The 22,668-nt window shown below is 40.1% G+C and overlaps 1 protein-coding gene across 9 annotated transcripts in view; it reads right to left on the reverse strand.

Annotated features, from left to right (window-relative positions):
• Positions 1–22,668, reverse strand: part of ULK4 (unc-51 like kinase 4) — a 735,134-nt gene that overhangs the window by 636,776 nt on the left and 75,690 nt on the right. For all 9 annotated transcript variants that reach the window (XR_004437258.1, XM_033212151.1, XM_033212152.1 and 6 more), the window contains one exon: positions 5,766–5,844. Coding sequence is in view for 8 of the 9 variants with exons in the window: in XM_033212151.1 (XP_033068042.1) it covers positions 5,766–5,844 (79 nt within the window). In the remaining variant the exon portion in view is untranslated. The remainder of the gene's footprint in view (positions 1–5,765; positions 5,845–22,668) is intronic.

Below are 22,668 nucleotides of genomic sequence, written 5' to 3' on the forward strand. Positions count from 1 at the left end.
TGAGGGCATGAAGAAAACAAAGAGTGATGGGAATGTTTATAATAAGGATGGCAACATCTGACTCTCGTGATCAACTGTAACCCCTCTAATAGAGGCATTTAATGTTTAGTTGTCTCACTTTCTATGAAGCAATAGGAAAAATACAGCACCAACTATGACAAATTCCTATTTCCCCAAGCCATCGCCCCAAAAAAAGTACTGAATCAAGGGTCCACATCTAAGCAGCCATGTGCAAGAAAGGAAAGGCAGGTGATAAAGGACTATGTTAAATAATACCAAAGGGGTGCAATAAAGCTTCTGGTATTCCAATTTGGGCCAAGACAAGGGACAATTTGTCTGTAACAAATAAATGACACTAAAAAATAAAGAGACCAGGAATTAAGAGACTTAAGGGTCACATTATCTAAACGCAACCCTGGCTCAAAGAAAAATTACAAAATGACATGTATGAAACCACCAAGAAAATCTGAACACTAACTGGGTATTAGATGATATTCAGAGACTAATGGTGAATGTACTGGGTGTGATAATGAAATCACGGTTATATATTTTTCTAATCTTTTTCTGCTAGAAAAATATATTTACTAGTAAAATGATACTATGTTATTTAAAACACTCCAGCAAGAGAGAGAGAAGCAGAGAAAAAGGAAAGGGGGAATGAAAGCAGGAGACAAAATGAAACAAGATTAGCCAGTGTTGATTGCTGGAAGGGAAAGATGCTACCTCATTATTCTAGTCTCTCTACTTCTATATATGTTGAAATTTTCCATAATAAAAAAAATTTTATTTGAGACAGGGTCTTGCTCTGTTGCCCAGGCTGGAGTGCAATAGCATGATAATAGCCCGTTGCAGCCTCAGCCTCCCAGGATCACGTCTCAGCCTCGAGTAGCTGGGATCACAGATGCGCACCACCATGCCAAACTGTTTTTATTTTTTCTAGAGACAAGATGTCATTATGTTGGCCAGGCTGGTCTCAAACTCCTAGGCTCAAGTTATCCTCCCACCTCAGCCTCCCAAAGTACTGGGATTACAGCCGTGAGTCACCATGCCCAGCTGATAATAAAGAAATTTAATGAATGGGTTAACCTAAAACGTCTATTAATATTCCTTTTGACCAGGAGTGGTGGCTCATGCCCATAATCCCAGCACTTTGGGAGGCTGAGGCGGGTGGATTACTTTAGATCAAGAGTTCGAGACCAGCCTGGCCAACATGGTGAAATCCCATCTCTACTAAAAATACAAAATAAATTAGCTGGGCGGGGTGGTGCATGCCTGTAATCCCAGCTACTCGGGAGGCTGAGGCAGGAGAATTGCTTGAACCTCGGTGACCGAGGTTACAGTGAGCCAAGATCGCGTCACTGAACTCCAGCCTGGGCAACAGAGTGACACCTGGTCACAAAAAAAAATTCCTTTCAGTTCTAGAATTTGATGGGTCTATATTAAATTTCCTAAAATATAGCCACTGCATGCTTCAGACTAAATATGTTGGCTTAATATCAGAGATTTTTTTTAAATTATTACACATAGAAACCACAATGATTACAGAGTGGTAAATGTGTTATCGAGGAAAATAAGCTTCAGATGGTTATATTTTTCTGTGAAAAAGATACAGATGTCAATAAACGCTTCTAAATGCATAAAGGAGATCATGACCAGTTATTTTCTGTAGCTGTTGATGAGAGAATAAGATGAAAGAGATTTAAATTATATTACAGGGATAGTAAAATAGATTTTTGCTCCATTTTCTCTGTCTCTTTGTAACAAATTATACCATCATACTCTTCTGACATTCTTTTAATCATTCATTAAACTCTTCAGCATTGAATGAGGGCCTAAAATACACATTACTTTGCTGGCTCGGCACTGTGGGGTACAAAGGTGAGCAACAAAATGAGGTTCTACGCCTTTAAAATGCTTATATGGGCCAGGTGCAGTGGCTCACGCCTGTAATCCCAGCACTTTGGGAAGCCAAGGCAAGTGGATCACTTGAGGCCAGGAGTTTAAGACCAGCCTGGCCAACATGATGAAACCATGCTTCTACTAAAAATACAAAAATTAGCAGAGTGGGCCGGGTGCGGTGGCTCACGCCTGTAATCCCAGCACTTTGGGAGGCTGAGGCGGGTGGATCACGAGGTCAGGAGATCAAGACCATCCTGGCTGACACGGTGAAATCCCGTCTCTACTAAAAATACAAAAACATTAGCCGGGTGTGGTGGCTGGTGCCTGTAGTCCCAGCTACTCTGGAGGCTGAGGCAGGAGAATGGCGTGAACTCGGGAGGCGGAGCTTGCAGTGAGCGGAGATTGCACCACTGCACTCCAGCCTGGGCGACAGAGCAAGACTCCATCTCAAAAAAAAAAAAAAATTAGCAGAGCGTGGTGGCATGATGTGGTCCCAGCTACTCGTGAGGCAGAGGCTGAGAATCTCTTGAACCCGGGAGGCAGAGTTTGCAGTGAGCCGAGATCACATGACTACACTACAGCCTGAGCAACAAAGCGAGACTCTGTCTCAAAAAATAAATAAATAAATACATAAAATAAAATAAAATAAAAATGCTAATAGGATCTGCAACCACAATTTTTCTTGTTCACTGAGAGTAAACCTAACAGAGAACTCAGGATTCATCTCACACTTGAAATTTTGTTACTGATTACTGAAAAATTATCTACAGGTACCCAATTGTGAGTTTTACGGAAACCTGGTCTCAAAAGTTATGAACCAAAGATTCACTCCACAGGGTTCCCAGATACCCTAAAATCATGTGCTAAGTGTTGACTGTATTTTTCTGGAGAGACTATAATGGTTTTCATTCATCTTACTCATCTCAAATGGTAAAAAATCACCAGTGGAATGGAGCCACATATCCTGTAGCAGAAACTTAAAAAAAAAAACAAGAAAAAGATGAAACATGGTACCATGTACCTGCTCAGTTTCCAGAGATTCTGCTTCTGGAAACTGAAACATAAATTCTTCAAACTTGCACAACTTTTTTCCTAGTGCTTGAGTGACCTCTAGTGGCTACTTAAATTATCACAGCCAATTGCTCACAGCAGGAATTAGGTTGGTGCAAAAGTAATTACAGTTTTTGCCATTAAAAGTAATGAAATAAAGAACTAAAAAGTGTTGAGAAATAACAAAATTAAGATGGCATCACAAAGGAGCACCTCATTCAATTTCAAGTTATTATACAAACTCTCTATTATCCAACCAAATGTAGTTCACAATACAGTGTGTGTAATTCAAAACAGTTCACCAGATAGTTCAGTACACGCCATTTTTTTTAATGAAATAAGTATGATTTTCTCTAAGTTCTTGCATTTCAAACTAATAAAGCATCAGCAAACACCCATGAAGAGAACAGTACTGGAATAAAAGATACAAGAACCTCGGGAATTAACACCCACCATTTCCTCTCAGTTGAGGCAGCACCAGGAATACAATGTCAACAAAGTATAACAAACTGGAGTAGCAGAAATACTTTGAGAATACAAACTGGCCACAGAACTCAACCCTAGTGAGAACAGGTAACAACTATGGTTCAGGAACCGCTGGGCCAAACTCTCCAAGTGGGAGTGCAGCAGCAGCAACAGCAAGTACCAGTAGAATGAGGGCACCACATCACCCAGGGTGACCAGCAGGCCCCGGGTTACTTCACATGCCCTCTGCCCAGGCCCTTGAGAGTTCCTGCAGCAGCAAAACACACCATCTTCCAGGCACTGCCACAGGGATTTCCAAGAATACTGGTAGAGTTTTATTCATTTATTTTGAAATATTTGTCAGTATCTATATATACACAAGGCACTGTCTAAGGCACTGGGGTGGAGTGTTAAACAAGACAGTTCAAAATCCCTTTTCCAGTGGAGCTTGTAGTGGAAAGAGAAATAAATACATAAAATGCCAGGTGGTGATAGATAGTGTGAAAAAGATAAAGTAGAACAATGGGGTTTGGAAATTATAGGGTAGCCATACTATTCTTTTCTATAAGTTGGTCATCTCAATTCAGACTAGCTTTTCTTCAAGCACTCAATAGCCATAGTGGCTGGTGGCTACTACACTGGATAGTTCAACAAATCTGAAACTATCATCCATGCCTTTTTAGTTCATAATCTTTATCCTCTTTCTTTATGAATCCTAAGAGAATTCATCCAACTGATCTTCAAATTCACTAACTCAGCTTCCTAAAGTATCCATCCTATGTATTACCGCAACTACTGAATAATTTAATTCAACAGTCATTTTTACATATTCAGAAGCTCTTTCTTCACAGCTCCTGAGCAACAAATGCCTGCTCTGATGATGCAGGGATATCCTCTAAAATATTGGGACTTTGTCTTGGACTTCAAATTCTCTCCCTTCTCCTACAGCTACTACATCTCACTGGAGACCTTCTGTTCTGAGTTATCAGAAGGAACTCCCATTTTTGAGATCCTAAGCCTTCTCATCTTCCTGGTGACACTCCCCTATATGCTCAATCTTTTAGATAAAAATCTACTCGACATATCTCTGAGAACCAAGCTGGGTACCATTGGTAATTATATAGGTCACAATTCATTTATTTTAGTCCCCCTACCCATCACAAAAAAAAGGAAAAATTTAGACTTAGTAGCATTTTACTAGTAGCTCAGAGATCCAACAGTTTGCAGGAAATAGAGATGGAATTGTAAGCAAGGGAAATACAGTGAAATTAAATTAATCTCCACCCAGACACTATAAGGCCAGCTGGGAAACTATCCCAGCAATTGGCTACTGCACAGAGGGGAAATTTTTCAGTTACTCTTAAGGCTCCAAATACCAGTTGGCTACTATAGTGGACAAGACAGACATAGAAATTTTTCCAATTCCTCTCAAAGCCCCAAATACCACACAACCAGCTTCAACTCTACAAAATCTCCTCTCCCTACCCCTTTACTTCCTTCAGGAACTCTTGCTGTTGCCCCTAAAAGCCTTGGTTCTTTTCACCTATGCTGACTCTTGAGCCTCTTCCCAGATCAAGGGATAAAAACCCATTACCAATTAAGTGTAACATACATTAACAGAATAGGTAGAAGGTAATCTTTCTTTTTTTTTTTTTTTTTTTTTTTGAGACGGAGTCTCGCGCTGTCACCAGGCTGGAGTGCTGTGGCCGGATCTCAGCTCACTGCAAGCTCCGCCTCCCGGGTTCCCGCCATTCTCCTGCCTCAGCCTCCCGAGTAGCTGGGACTACAGGCGCCGCCACCTCGCCCGGCTAGTTTTTTGTAGTTTTTTTTAGTAGAGACGGGGTTTCACCGTGTTAGTCAGGATGGTCTCGATCTCCTGACCTCGTGATCCGCCCATCTCGGCCTCCCAAAGTGCTAGGATTACAGGCTTGAGCCACCGCGCCCGGCCGAAGGTAATCTTTCATACAAAACACTAAATTCAAGGTGAAAGCCAGAAGAATTTGAATTTTGAATTGTAAGCTATGCTTTAACTAGGAAATACATTAGTCTATTGGACAGACTACAAGAAAACTAGAAATGAAAAAAGCCTTATTCAAAAACAAATGAAAGAATGATGAGCAGAGTTCACAAGTCTTGTTAACTCTGCTGTGCCATTTTAATGATGGACTATGTTGTAAATGTGCTGCTACGTTTAAGCCTAAAGGTCTGTTGAGGTGACAGTTTTAGAACGATTGCCACAATCCCACAGAGAAAAATCAAGTGAAGGTCAGTGAAAGCTGCATGTTCTAAATTACAGAATCAAGAACAGTATTTCTTGTCATTCATCACATTTAAGTAATAAAAGACATTACCTCAACAACAGGTGTATTTTCCTGGAGCTCAGTTGTGTGCGAAGCCAGTAAACCAATCACCCGAGCAACCTTGGCCCGTCTGTAAATGGAGAGAAAACAGGCTCTGAAGAGTCGGGGACCAAGGAAACTAATCCCAGCTAGTTACATTATGCAATGATGAGCATCAGATATAAGACTGTAAATTAAAAATTGAATGTGACAGGTCACGCCCAGACTCGCATGTGTACACAGCCAAGAGAAACATATACATAGGGAGACATGAACTGTAATGTCCGCTGCAATACTGCAATAGCGACAAAATCATGGAATACTATGCAGCCATCAAAAAGGATGAGTTTGCGTCCTTTGTAGGGACATGGATGCAGCTGGAAACCATCATTCTTAGCAAACTATCACAAGAACAGAAAACCAAACACCGCATGTTCTCACTCATAGGTGGGAACCAAACAATGAGATCACTTGGACTCGGGAAGGGGAACATCACACACTGGGGCCTATCATGGGGAGGGGGGAGGGGGGACGGATTGCATTGGGGAGTTATACATGATATAAATGATGAATTGATGGGTGCTGACGAGTTGATGGGTGCAGCACACCAACATGGCACAAGTATACATATGTAACAAACCTGCACGTTATGCACATGTACCCTAGAACTTGAAGTATAATAAATAAATAAATAAATAAATAAAATAAAAAATAAATAAAAATAAAAATAAAACAAGTGGTGGTTTAATAGCAAAAGGAAAAATAAAATTTTTTAAAATCTTTAACCAGAGAAAAGAGCAAAACAGTAATCCTTTTATTGCTGAGTACAGAGGCATTTGGCTAAAGGTCTCTTTTCTACTTGTTAGTAGATCAGTGAGTTTCTATGCAAGTAGTAAATAATATCTGAACAGTAACATATCTGTATATATGCAGTGTAACAGAAATTTTTACAATCAAAATTTTTAAAATATTGTACTCTTTGCATAAACACAAGTTTTAATGAGGTGTTCTTTTAGTATCCAGCAGAAAACTGAAGTTGATAAATTACTATTAATAAATCACATTCTGTGTGATTTGAAAAGATATTTAATGCAGAAAAATTAGTTTTGATTAGTTTTTTTCTAATTGAAACAAATGAGTTGATGAGAACTGCACTCTTTTATTTAGTGATGTCGGCGTGTTGTCTGGGATAATCAGTATGTACCTTAGTCAGCTTTTATTTTTTACTGTCTTAACATAAACCTATGTAGTACCCATGGAGGAAAACAAATCAGACTCAGAGAAGTACTACAGGGAAAATGTCTGCGTTATCACAACTCTAACATACAGAAATGATTCTTATAAATTTCAACACTTCTTAAATTGACCATTAAAATATCTTAACATATACAAATTAAAGAAGTCCTGGGCAATTGTAGAATTAGCATCCCACCTCTGAATAAAAAGATTATACTTTAAAAGTAGTCATTTTGAAAAATATCTGTAGGACAACTGGAAAAGCCATCTTCCCACCTCAACCCCCTAAGGAGCTGGGACTGTAGGCGTGCACCACCACACCCAGCTAAATTTTTTTACTTTTTGTAGAGATGGGGTCTTGCTATGATGCCCAGGCTGGCCTTGAACTCCTGAAAAACAATCCTCCCATCTCAGCCTCCCAAAGTTCTAGGATTACAGGCTTGAGCTACTGCATCTGTCTATCTCTTTTCAAAGACAAGCTCAAAACACTTACGAAACACTTAATCATTTTTCAATTTATAAAAGTAAATATTGGCTACCAGATTTATTCAACTAAAATAAAAATGTATCAACATGCCAATTATTTTCCCTAATATGACCAAAAACAATTCCTATTAGAACAAGAGAAAACACACTACCTAAAAATCCTATACTTTTAAAATAGAAACTTTAAATCGCTTATGAATAGTCACTTTTTGCCAAAATCCTAAACACAAGTATCACATACCCTATATACAACACCCTCCCAGTACAGGTTCCTTCTCAAAATTCAGGTTTCCTCAGTTCACCACTCCAGGTGCCCCCAGGGACTTGACACTGTACCTCAGAACCAACCCATCTCCATGACAGCATCTAAGGCAGCACCGTCTAACAAACCTTCGTGCCCTGACAGAAGTGTCCCACGTCTGCACTGCTCAGTACAGTATCCACTAGACATATGACTATCAAGCACATAAAGTATGACACATGCAAGTAAGGAACAAAACATGTAATTTTTTTATTTATTTATTTTTTTTTTTTTTTGAGACAGGTTCTCACTCTGTCACCCAAGCTAGAGTGCAATGGCACAACCTCCGCTCACTGCAATGCCTCCCAGGCTCAAGCAATCCTCCCAACTCAGCCTCCCAAGTAGCAGGGACTATAGGTGTGCAACGCCACCCCTGCTAATTTTTGTATTTTTAGTAGAAACAGGGTTTCGCCATGTTGTCCAGGCTGGTCTTGAACTCCTGAGCTCAAGTGATCTGCCCACCTCAGCCTCCCAAAGTGCTGGGATTACAGGCGTAAGCTATTGAATTTGGCCTTAATTTTTAATGTAAAAATTACCTCCACAGTTGAGGGTGAGGGAGATAGTACCCTGGGGTCATTACTCATCTTTCACGTGCCTGGTCCTGGTTACCTCATAAGTAGGACCAATAACAATACATACCTCATGTTGTTCTAAGAATCAAAGGAGATAATCCATGTGCAGAAAGTACCACTGTGTCTGACAATATGTGCTGAATGAGTAAGCTACTATCAATTTTTAATTTAAATAACCCGCATGAAGTTAATGGCTACCACATTAGAGCAAAACTAAACTTCTGTAGTTACTTATTCATTCATTTACTTGTTTATTATCTGTCTCCCCAACCAGCCCAGGAGATTCATGAAGGCAGGGCTGTATCCCCATCGCCACTGTAACACCGAGACAGTCTGTTGAATAAATATATCAACATGAAAAGCAAAATAACTAAACACATTAGTAGGAAAAAAGTGCATAAAAGTATGGCTGTACAAGGCAAACAGGATTTCCAATGTAAATCTCAGTAGAATTCAAGGCTAAACTCATGAGAAAAAGATTCCCTTTAAACTGAAAACCATCGCCAGGCATGGTGGCTCAGGCCTGTAATCCCAGCACTTTGGGAGGCTGAGGCGGGCAGATCACTTGAGGTCAGGAGTTCGAGACCAGTCTGACCAACATGGAGAAACTCCATCTCTACTAAAAATACAAAATTAGCCAGGCATGGTGATACACACCTATAATCCCAGCTACTCGGGAGGCTGAGGCAGGAGAATTGCTTGAACCTGGGAGGCGGAGGTTAAGGTGAGCCAAGATCGCATCATTGCACTCCAGCCTGGGCTACAACAGTAAAACTCCGTCTCAAAATAAAAATAAAATAAAATACAAAATAAAATAAAATAAAGAACTAAAAAGCGTATGACCTACAGAAGAAATAAAATGTGATTTTTTTTTTTTTTGAGAGGGAGTCTTGCTCTGTTACCCAGGCTAGAGTGTACTGAGTGGCACGATCTTGGCTCACTGCACCCTCTGCTTCCTGGGTTCACGTCATTCTCCTGCCTCAGCCTCCCCAGTAGCTGGGATTACAGTTGTGCACCACCATGCGCAGCTAATTTTCATATTTTTAGTAGAGATGGGGTTTCACCATGTTGGCCAGGCTGGTCTTGAACTCCTGATCTCGTGATCCACCCACCTCAGCTTCCCAAAATGCTGAGATATAGGCATGAGCCACGGCGCCCAGCCTGGTGTGAATCTGTATACACCAAATAACAAAGCATGAAAAGTAAACCCATAGTAGTGGTATACTCAATTTTTTTCTCTTCCAAGCAGAGAGAGAAGGCAACAACGAATACATTCATCAATACATTCACACATTCAAGCATCCTAAATAAAACTACAAAGTCAAACTAACAGATGTATCTATCAAAGTCTACACCCTACAGAGACCACTCTGACTCAGTGGGAGGCTGTATAGGATGTTGTCTCAGACTCTGGAATTCAAAGTCTTGACCTGGCCCTGGCCCCACCATTGGGGGTGAGGCAGACAGCACCCTGAGATAATTACTCATCTTTCATATGCCTGGTAGGCACAACAAGTAGGAAATAATATGTACCTCATGCTGTTCTAAGAATCAGGAGATAATCCACATGTCATAACACAGAAATTACCATTGTGTCATGACAATTTGTGCTGAATGAGCAAGCCACTATTACTACATTATTATTAATAGTTGACTACATTCATGGCATACATTAAAAATGATTTTATATTAGACCACAAAGATAAATTATTAGAATTCCCTAAGGCAGAAATTATAAAGGACTCATTTTGATGTAGTAAAAGGAGAAAAGTAAAAATAACAAATATAAAACAAAAAACCTAAACACTTGGGAAGTTAGAAGTACTTCTGCTGGGCATGGTGGCTCATGCCTGTAATCCCAGCACTTTGGGAGGCCGAGGTGGGCAGATCACTTGAGGTCAGAAGGTCGAGGCCAGCCTAGCCAACGTGGTGAAACCCCATCTCTCCTAAAAAATACAAAAATTAGCTGGACGTGGTGGTGGGTACCTGCAATCCCAGCTACTTGGGAGGCTGAGGCAGGAGAATTGCTTGAACCTGGGAGGTGGAGGTTGCAGTGAGCCGAGATTGTGCCACTGCACTCCAGCCTGAGTGACACAGTGAGACTCTGTCTCAAAAGAAAAAAAAAAAGCACTTCTATATACCTTATACATCATATTAAAAAATGAAAACTTTGGCCGGGTAAAGTGGCTCACATCTGTAATCCTCAGCACTTTAGGAGGATGAGATGGAAGGATCACTAAGGCCAGGAGTTCAAGACCAGCCTGGCCAACAAAGTGAGACCCTGTCTCTACCAAAAAAAAAAAAAAAAAAGTTTTTAATTTAGCCAGGCATGGTGACATGCACTGGTAGTTCCATTTCAGCCTCAGGGACACAGTGAGATCCTATTTTTTTAGAGTGAGTCTCTGAAAATAATAATAAAATAAATACATAAGGAAAAGAAAAAATAAAAGGGAAAGATAAGAAAGTGTCCATAAATCATAATGATGTAAGTAGCACAGATCTAAACTTATGAAATATTCTGTGTCTTTAATGATTCTCTGTCTTTAGCAGACTAAACACTTGACACTCACTTTTCTGATCCCTCTACAGTCTCTAAAATACAAGTTATTTTTATTAAATGATAACTGGAAACAAAAAGGAGAGCTAAAATTGGACTAGAAAGTTTGAGAAAATCTCAGATGACATACATAGATAGAATTAAGACTGACGGAGAACAAACAAAGGAATCCCCTGTCTAAGAACTGCAGGTAGACAGAGGTTCCCCAGGAAGCCTCAGGGACTTGGAACAAACTAAGACAGAAAGCAAGAATTAGCCACAGGACAATCATCAGATTACAACTGCACAAGGAACAATTGTGTCCTTATACAAGAAACAGTTGAGTCAATCAGGTTCTGCCTCTTTTCCATCACCCTTCCCTGGTACACAGAATAAACCCTGCAGACCTGGCCTCCTGGGTAAATGTGGAAAAATGTTCCCACAGTGAGCAATCCACCTTGGGGTGGGACATAGATGTGGGAAGCAGAGACAGTGGTCTTCTAGATACTGAAACAGGGAAGGGGTTAAATGAGGAAAGCCAACTCCACTCCAAATAAAAACCCACCCTGGCAATTGCAGAGGCCTCCAGCCTGCCTACCTGATCTTCAGTCAGCTAGAATTCCAAATTAAAGTCAACCAGTCAACAGGCCTCACCTACCCACATACCAACCCTTTATTTAAAGGAGAGGCTACTGGAGAAGGAGACTTAGGCAAGCATAAAGGAAACTCATATTGCCAACTTCTATACCAATCAATTTAATCATTTATTCATAATATAAACTAAGAACCAGAGATCACCAGACATTTGAGAAATAAACAGCACTAAAAAGCAGGACCAAGGGAGCGCCTAAGATGGACGCATAGGAACAGCTCCAGCCTCCAGCTCCCAGTGTGAGTGACACAGAAGACGGGTGATTTCTGCATTTTCAACTGAGGTACCAGGTTCATCTCACTGGGGAATGCCAGACAATTGGTGCTGGTCAGCTGCTGCAGCCCGACCAGCAAGAGCTGAAGCAGGGCAAGGCATCGCCTCACCTGGGAAGTGCAAGGGGGAAGGCAATCCCTTTTCCTAGCGAAGGGAAACTGAGACACACATCACCTGGAAAATCGGGTAACTCCCACCCTAATACTGTGCTTTACCAAGGCTCTTAGCAAACGGTACACCAGGAGATTACATCCTACACCTGGCCCTGAGGGTTCCACGCCCATGGAGCCTCCCTCATTGCTACAGCAGTCTGAGATTTAACTGCAAGGCGGCAGCGAGGCTGGGGGAGGGGCACCCACCATTGCTGAGGCTTAAGTAGGTAAACAAAGCCACCTGGAAGCTCGAATTGGGGGGGAGCCCACCATAGCTCATGGAGGCCGGCCTGCCTCTGTAGGCTCCTCCTTTGGGGACAGGGCATAGCTAAACATAGCATAGTGAGATGAACCTGGTACCTCAGTTGAAAAAGCAGCAGAAACCTTGGCAGAGGTAAATGCCCCGTCTGATAGCTTTGAAGAGACCAGTGGATCTCCCAGCACGGAGGCTGAGATCTGAGAATGGACAGATTGCCTGCCCAAGTCGGTCCCTGACCCCTGAGTAGCCTAACTGGGAGACATCCTCCACTAGGGGCAGACCGACACCTCACACCTCACATGGTGGGGTACACCCCTGAGACGAAGCTTCCAGAGCAAGAATTAGACAGCAACACTCGCTGTGCAGCAATATTCTATCTTCTGCAGCCTCCACTGCTGATACCGAGGCAAACAGGGTTTGGAGTGGACCTCAAGCAAACTCCAACAGACCTACAGCTGAGGGTCCTGACTGTTAGAAGGAAAACTATCAAACAGAAAGGACACCCACAGCAAAATCCCATCAGTACGTCACCATCATCAAAGACCAAAGGCAGATAAAACCACAAAGATGAGGAGAAAGCAGTGCAGAAAAGCTGGAAATTCAAAAAATCAGAGCGCATCTGCCCTTCCAAAGGAACGCAGCTCATCGCCAGCAACGGAACAAAGCTGGACGGAGAATGACTTTGACGAGTTGAGGCAAGAAGGCTTCAGTCGGTCAAACTTCTCAGAGCTAAAGGAGGAACTACGTAACCAGTGCAAAGAAACTAAAAACCTTGAAAAAAGAATGGATGAATGGATAAGTAGAATAATCAATGCAGAGAAGACCTTAAAAGAACTGATAGAGATGAAAACCATGACACGAGAAATACGTGACAAATCCACAAGCTTCAGTAACCAACTCGAACAACTGGAAGAAAGAGTATCAGCAATTGAAGATCAAATGAATGAAATGAAGCAAGAAGAGAAGTATGGAGAAAAAAGAGTAAAAAGAAATGAACAAAGCCTCCAAGAAGTATGGGATTATGTGAAAAGACCAAATCTACATCTGATTGGTATGCCTGAAAGTGAGGGGGAAAAAGGAACCAAGTTGGAAAACACTCTTCAGGATATCATCCAGGAGAACTTCCCCAACCTAGTAAGGCAGGCCAACATGCAAATTCAGGAAATACAGAGAACGCCACAAAGATACTCCTCAAGAAGAGCAACTCCAAGACACATAATTGTCAGATTCACCAAAGTTGAAATGAAGGAAAAAATGTTAAGGGCAGCCAGAGAGAAAGGTCAGGTTACACACAAAGGGAAGCCCATCAGACTAACAGCAGATCTCTCGGCAGAAACTTTCCAAGCCAGAAGAGAGTGGAAGCCAATATTCAAAATTCTTAAAGAAAAGAATTTTCAACCAAGAATTTCATAGTCAGCCAAACTAAGTTTCATAAGTGAAGGAGAAATAAAATCCTTGACAGACAAGCAAATGCTTAGAGATTTTGTCACCACCAGGCCTGCCTTACAAGAGATCCTGAAGGAAGCACTAAACATGGAAAGCAACAACAGGTACCAGCCATTGCAAAAACATGTCAAAATATAAAGTCCATTGATGCTAGGAAGAAACTGCATCAACTAACGAGCAAAATAACCAGCTAATATCATAATGACAGGATCAAGTTCACACATAACAATATTAACCTTAAATGTAAATGGACTAAATGCTCCAATTAAAAGACACAGACTGGCAAATTGGATAAAGAGTCAAGACCCATCAGTTTGCTGTATTCAGGAGACCCATCTCACAGGCAGAGATACACATAGGCTCAAAATAAAGGGATGGAGGAAGATCTACCAAGCAAATGGAAAACAAAAAAAAGCAGGGGTTGCAATCCTAGTCTCTGATAAAACAGACTTTAAACCATCAAAGATCAAAAGAGACAAAGAAGGCCATTACATAATGGTAAAGGGATCAATTCATCAGGAAGAGCTAACTATCCTAAATATATATGCACCCAATACAGGAGCACCCAGATTCATAAAGCAAGTCCTTAGAGACTTACAAAGAGATTTAGACTCCCATACAATAATAATGGGAGACTTTAACACCCCACTGTCGACGAGTGGGGTGTTAACACCCCACAAGATCAACGAGACAGAAAGTCAACAAGGATATTCAGGAATTAAACTCAACTCTGCACCAAGTGGACCTAATAGACATCTACAGAACTCTCCACCCCAAATCAACAGAATATACATTCTTCTCAGCACCACATCGCACTTATTCCAAAATTGACCACATAGTTGGAAGTAAAGCACTCCTCAGCAAATGTAAAAGAACAGAAATTATAACAAACTGTCTCTCAGACCACAGTGCAATTAAACTAGAACTCAGGACTAAGAAAAACAAAACCGCTCAACTACATGGAAAATGAACAACTTGTGCCTGAATGACTACTGGGTACATAACGAAATGAAGGCAGAAATAAAGATGTTCTTTGAAACTAATGAGAACAAAGATACAACATACCAGAATCTCGGGGACACATTTGAAGCAGTGTATAGAGGGAAATTTATAGCACTAAATGCCCACAAGAGGAAGCAGGAAAGATCTAAAACTGACACTCTAACATCACAATTAAAAGAACTAGAGAAGCAAGAGCAAACACATTCGAAAGCTAGCAGAAGGCAAGAAATAACTAAGATCAGAGCAGAACTGAAGGAGATAGAGATACAAAAAACTCTCCAAAAAAATCAATGAATCCAGGAACTGGTTTTTTGAAAAAATCAACAAAATTGATAGACCGCTAGCAAGACTAATAAAGAAGAAAAGAGAGAAGAATCAAATAGACGCAACACAAAATGATAAAGGGGATATCACCACCGACCCCACAGAAATACAAACTACCATCAGAGAATACTATAAACACCTCTACGCAAATCAACTAGAAAATCTAGAAGAAATGGATAATTTCCTGGACACTTACACTCTTCCAAGACTAAACCAGGAAGAAGTTGAATCCCTGAGCAGACCAATAGCAGGCTCTGAAATTGAGACAATAATTAATGGCCTACCAACCAAAAAAAGTCCAGGACCAGAGGGATTCACAGCCGAATTCTACCAGAGGTACAAGGAGGAGTTGGTACCATTCCTTCTGAAACTATTCCAATCAATAGAAAAAGAGGGAATCCTCCCTAACTCATTCTACGAGGCCAGTATCATCCTGATACCAAAGCCTGGCAGAGATACAACAAAAAAAGAGAATTTTAGACCAATATCCCTGATGAACATCGATGCAAAAAATCCTCAATAAAATACTGGCAAACTGAATCCAGCAGCACATCAAAAAGCTTATCCACCATGATCAAGTAGGCTTCATCCCTGGGATGCAAGGCTGGTTCAACATACGCAAATCAACAAATGTAACCTAGCATATAAACAGAACCAAAGATAAAAACTACATGATTATCTCAATAGATGCAGAAAAAGCCTTTGACAAAATTCAACGGTCCTTCATGCTAAAAACTCTCAATAAATTCGGTATTGATGGAACATATCTCAAAATAATAAGAGTTATTTATGACAAACCCACAGCCAATATCATACTGAATGGGCAAAAACTGGAAGCATTCCCTTTGAAAACTGGCACAAGACAGGGATGCCCTCTCTCACCACTCCTACTCAACATAGTGTTGGAAGTTCTGGCTAGGGCAATCAGGCAAGAGAAATAAATCAAGGGTATTCAGTTAGGAAAAGAAGTCAAATTGTCCTGTTTGCAGATGATATGATTGTACATTAGAAAACCCCATTGTCTCAGCCCAAAATCTCCTTAAGCTGATAAGCAACTTCAGCAAAGTCTCAGGATACAAAATAATGTGCAAAAATCACAAGCATTCTTATACACCAGTAACAGACAGAGAGCCAAATCAGGAATGAACTCCCATTCACAATAGCTTCAAAGAGAATAAAATACCTAGGAATCCAACTTACAAGGGATGTAAAGGACCTCTTCAAGGAGAACTACAGACCACCGCTTAGTGAAATAAAAGAGAACACAAACAAATAGAAGAACATACCATGCTCATAGATAGGAAGAATCAATATTTTGAAAATGGCCATACTGCCCAAGGTAATTTATAGATTCAATGCCATTGCCATCAAGCTACCAATGACTTTCTTCACAGAATTGGAAAAAAACTGCTTTAAAGTTCATATGGAATCAAAAAAGAGCCCACATTGCCAAGACAATCCTAAGCCAAAAGAACAAAGCTGGAGGCATCACACTACCTGACTTCAAACTATACTACAAGGCTCTAGTAACCAAAACAGCATGGTACTGGTACCAAAACAGAGATGTAGACCAACGGAACAGAATAGAGCCCTCAGAAATAATACCACACATCTACAGCCATCTGATCTTTGACAAACCTGAGAGAAACAATAAATGGAGGAAGGATTCCCTATTTAATAAATGGTGCTGGGAAAATTGGCTAGCCATAAGTAGAAAGCTAAAACTGGATCCTTTCCTTACTCCTTATACGAAAATTGATTCAAGATGGATTAGAGACTTAAATGTTAGACCTAAAACCATAAAAACCCTAGAAGAAAACCTAGGTAATACCATTCAGGACATAGGCATGGGCTAGGACTTCATGTCTAAAACACCAAAAGCAATGGCAACAAAAGCCAAAATTGACAAATGAGATCTAATTAAACTAAAGAGCTTCTGCACAGCAAAAGAAACTACCATCAGAGTGAACAGGCAACTTACAGAATGGGAGAAAATGTTTGCAATCTACTCATCTGACAAATGGCTAATATCCAGAACCTATAAAGAACTCAATCAAATTTACAAGAAAAAAACAAACAACCCCATCAAAAAGTGGGCAAAGGATATGAAGAGACACTTCTCAAAAGAAGACATTCATACGCCAACAGACACATGAAAAAATGCTCATCATCACTTGCCATCAGAGAAATGCAAATCAAAACCACAGTGAGATACCATCTCACACCAGTTAGAATGGCAATCATTAAAAAATCAGGAAACAACAGGTGCTGGAGAAGATGTGGAGAAATAGGAACACTTACAGTGTTGGTGGGGCTGTAAACTAGTTCAACCATTGTGGAAAACAGTGTGGCGATTCCTCAGGGATCTAGAACTAGAAATAGCATTTGACCCAGCCATCCCATTACTGGGGATATATCCAAAGGATTATAAGTCATGCTGCTATAAAGACACATGCACACGTATGTTTACTGTGGCACTATTCACAATAGCAAAGACTTGGAATCAACCCAAATGTCCATCTGTGACAGACTGGATTAAGAAAATGTGGCACATATACACCATGGAATACTATGCAGCCATTAAAAAGGATGAGTTCGTGTCCTTTGTAGGGACATGGATGCAGCTGGAAACCATCATTCTCAGCAAACTATCGCATGAACAGAAAACCAAATACCGCATGTTCTCACTCATAGATGGAAATTGAACAATGAGATCACTAGGACACAGTAAGGGGAGCATCACACACTGGGTCCTATTGTGGGGAGGGGGTGGGGGGAGAGATAGCATTAGGAGATATATCTAATGTAAATGACGAGTTAATGGGTGCAGCACACCAACATGGCACATGTATACATACGTAACAAACCTGCACGTTGTGCGCATGTACCCTAGAACTTAAAGTTAATAAAAATAAATAAATAAAAATAAAAATAAATAAGTAAAACTGTTCCAAAAATATAATATTTTAAAATACCTGTTTGCTGTTAACAAAATTAAATGAGCATGCTGGAAAAAAAAAAAAAAAAGCAAGACCATGATGAAAAAGAAATGACCTACAAGTTTAACAGATAAGAATACAATGTTTATAATCCTAATTGTGTTCCCTTTTTTTTCAAAGTCCAGGTTCCAGGTTTATATTATATAATCCTAATGTTTAACCTTTAATATTAATAACAATATGTAATTCTAAATTCTGCCCCAAGAAGAGAATTTTTATAATCCTAATATTTATCCTCAAATTCAGAAGTACGTGATACAGCAAATATATGCAGCTAGGAAAAAAGACCAATCAGAGAAAAAGAAAATGAACAAAAACTTTCAAATATGATTGTTGAAATTTAAAAGTTAACTGAAATCCTAAATAATAAAATGAATGGGGATAAACCCCAAGCTTGAGAGCTCAAAGATAAAGTCAAGGAAGAGCAATAAAAGAAGAGAGTTTGCATGGACACAAAGAGGGAACAACAGACACTGGGGCCTATTTCAGGGAGAGGAGGGAGAGGATCAGAAACAGTAACAATTGCTACTTACTAAGCTTAGTACCTGGGTAACCAAATAATCTGTACAACAAACCCCCATAACATGAGTTTCCCTATATAACAAATCTGTATATGTACCCCTGAACCTAAAATAAAAGTATACAAAAGAGAGCTTGGCAGCTCTTCAAAAGATTGAACAAAGTTACCATTTTATCCAGCAATCTCACTACTCTAAGAGAAATAAAAACGTATGTTCACACAAAACCCTGTAGACAAATGTTCAGAGCACCATGATTCCTAATAGCCAAAAGTGGAAACAACCCCAAATGTCTATCAAGACCACATAAGCAAAATGTGGTATAGCCATACAAGGATTATTCAGCTATAAAAAGAATGAAGTATTCACACATTCCACAATATGGATGAACCTTGAAAACATTATGCTAAATGACAGCAGCTAGACACAAAAGGCCACATACTGTATGATTCCATTTATATGAAATATCAAGAATAGGCAAATCAGTCGACAGGAAGTAGATTAGTGGTTGCCAGGGGTTGGAGAAGAATGGGTACTGGGTTTCACTGGGTGAGAAAAATGTTCTCAAATTAGATAATGGCAATGGTTGAACAACTTTCAATATATTAACACCTACTGAACTGTACACATTAAAATGGTGAATTTTATGGTATGTGAATTATATCTCAATAAACAAGAGAAAGTGAGAAAGCAAAAGAAAATTTGAAAGAAGAGTCAAGAAACACAAACTCCCACACCCATCCTGTAGGGGTTTCAGGAGCAGAAAAAGGAGGAAATAGTGAGGAAGAAATCTAAGAAATAACATGAAAGCTAAAGAAGGGATGAAGAGGCTGGGCATTGTGGCTCACACCTGTAATCCTAGCACTTTGGGAGGCCAAAGCAGGTGGATCACTTGAGGTCAGGAGTTCGAGATCAGCCTGGCCAACATGGGGAAAACCCATCTCTACTAAAAATACAAAAATTAGCTGGGCATGGTGGCGCACACCTGTAATCCCAGCTACTCGGTAGGCTGAGGCAGGAGAATCGCTTGAACCCGGGAGGCGGAGGCAGCAGTGAGCCAAGATCATGCCACTGCACTCCAGCCTAGTGACAGAGCAAGGCTCTGTCTCAAAATAAATGGAAAGAAAAGAAGGGAAGGAAGGGACAGGAGGGACAGGAGAGGGGAAGGAAGGGACGGAAGGGACAGGATGGGAGAAGGAGGGGAAGGGAAGGGGGGAGGGGAGGAAGGGGAGGGGAGGGAGCGGAGGGGAGGGAGGGGAGGAAGGGAGGGAGAGGAAGGAGTGGAGGGAGGGGAGAGAGAGGAGGGAGGGGAGGGAGGGAGGGGAGGAAGGGAAGGGAAGGGAAGGGAAGGGAAGGGAGGGAAGGGAAGGGAAGGGAAGGGAAGGGAAAGGGGCAGGCAGGCAGGAGCAAATTAGTAAAAAGAGATTCCTAGAGACAATCTAGTAAAATGTACCATCCTAGAATGAAAAGAAAAGCTAACTCAAACAAGACACACAAAAGAGGGGGAAAAAAAAAGGTAAGGGTGACCCCCAAATCCTACAGAGCTACAGTTAGTACAGGGGAGAGAGCTCAAATTCCTAAGCATGGCGCAGAGGTAAGCCACTGAGAGACCTTGAAAACAAACAAACAAAAAAAACTACCAGCCAGGCACAGTGGCTCACGCCTATAATCTCAGCACTTTGGGAGGCCAAAGTAGGTGGATCACCTGAGGTCAGGAGTTCAAGACCATCAGGCCAACACGGTGAAACCCTAACTCTACAAAACTACAAAATTAGCCGGGCATGATGGCAAGTGCCTATAATCCCAGCTACTCGGGAGGCTGAGGCGAGTAATTGCTTGAACGGAGGAGGTAGAGGTTAACAGCGAGCTGAGATCACGCCATCGCACTCCAGCCTGGGCGACTGAGCAAGACTCCGTCTCAAACAAAAAAAAACTACCAAATGATAAAATGTAATCAACCAAGAGGAGAACTACAGCAAAGAAACAGGAAAACTGTTTTTAATTAAAAAATTAATGATGGATGAGCATTTACTTTACCTTATTCAAGTATAAAACTCTTATTTAAAAAATAGAAAAATGCTTCCTAAATTCGCATCTCAAAAAGGCACCTGTAAAAAGGCACAGTAAAAAGCAACCTATGTAATAAGAGAAGACATTTGCAATCATTTATCTGACAAGGGGTTAATATCTAGAATATATAAAAAACACCTACAACTCAACAACATAAAACTCAATTCAAAAACTGGCAAATGACTTGACTAGACCTTTCTCCAAAGAAGATATACAAATAGCCAACAATCACATGAGAAGATGTTCAACATCACTAGTCACAAAATACAAATCAAAACCATGAGATACTACTTCACACCCATCAGGATAGCTGTTAGCAAAAAACAAAAACAGAAAACACTAATGTTCATAGCAGCATTGTTCACAATAGCCAAAAGATATAAATGAGCCAGTGCCCAACAACAGATGAAAAGATAAACAAAATGTGGTATGTACATACAACGGGATATTATTCAGCCTTAAAAAGGAATGAAATGCTGACACATGTTAGTTATAACATGGATGAACCCTGCAAATGAAACCAGACCAATTGTCCCATAGACCTGATGTTTACGGTCTGTTAAAACAAACATAGAAATTGACCCTCCTAGTCTTAAACCTTGAGAAAGTTACATTTGTCTTATCTGAGTTCCTTTCTTGGGAAACCAACCATCAGGCCTCCCAGATAGTTATCAAGGAACTGAAACTTAACAGATCACCACATCTGGACCATAAGATACCAGACCCCCTCACTCATCACAACTGCCTGATCAACTACCTGCTTCCTGTCAACCAACTCCTCTTCCTCACCCTTCCCTAATTCCTGTTTTCCCATACATGATTACATTCCTTCCCTGCTAAATAAACCCCTGGTTTTAGTCAGTTGAGGAGACAAATTTGAGACTGATCTCCCATCTCCTTAGCTGCAGCACCCAATTGAAGCCTTCTTCCCTAGTAATACTCATTGTCTCCGTGATTGGCTTTCTGTGCTGTGAGCAACAGGACCGAGACCAAACCCCTTGATGTTTCAGTAGCAATATGAGGCACTCGCTATAAGCAAATTCACAAAGACAGAATAAGTAGAGTATAGGTTACCAGGACTGAGGAAGGAAAAAGGGAAGTTACTGTTTAATGGGTAAGGAGCTTCTGTTTAAGATGATGAAAAAGTTCTGGAAATGAATAGTGGTGATGGTTATACAAAAATGAGAATGAACTCAACGCCACTGTACACATAAAAATGGCTAAAATGGAATGTTTTAAATTATGCATAATTTACAATTAACAGATTTTTTAATTACAATATTACACTATTACTGCATGTGAATTATACCTCAAAGTTGACTGGCAAGGATAAAAGGATATACAATTTGATAAATACTCAATGTTGGAAGTTCTAACAAAAGGCATTTTAAACACACTGATTGGGATTATATATTGATACAATTTTAATTTTTAAGAGTATTTCAGCAATTTTTCAGAAGTCACAAAAACATTTACTGCCTTCTATCCATTTGTTCTAATTCTATGAATCTTCCCTAAAGCGAAAAAGAAAAAGCAGGCACAAAGATTTAATCTCAAAAATGTTCATCAGAATGTTGTTTATAACATTATAATACTATCCAAAAATAGTAAACAAAATGATCAGATATTCATAACATATAAAAAGTTTATCTTAAGTATTATGTATTTTATTTTTAAATGTTAATAACATTTAAAATATATAATACATATGTTATAGGGAAAACAAACACATAAAATTATATCATGTGATTCTAATTTTTTACATGCAAAACAAAACTAAGGAATAAATCTATCTACTTCAATAATAATTATCTCCCCGACTAAGTTAAGGACACTTTACCATATGCTGTCAAGATAATATAACCTGAGGTCAGAGAAAACCTCGCTGGAAGTGGCTTTGAATGGATAAAGAGAATAAAAGAGGATTCCTACCAGAGAACTTGTCTACCTCAGTATCATTTTATTCAAATTAAAACTGTTTTACAATCAAACTTCAATTTTTAAAAGTGGGGGGAAAAAACAGTATGTGTGAATTTTGATATCCAAGCAGATACTAAAACCAATCTCTGGGCTGATACACAGGGATGAC

This window comes from Trachypithecus francoisi, unplaced genomic scaffold (assembly GCF_009764315.1).
Source record: "Trachypithecus francoisi isolate TF-2019V2 unplaced genomic scaffold, Tfra_2.0 Lachesis_group0, whole genome shotgun sequence".
NCBI classification, from domain to species: domain Eukaryota; kingdom Metazoa; phylum Chordata; class Mammalia; order Primates; family Cercopithecidae; genus Trachypithecus; species Trachypithecus francoisi.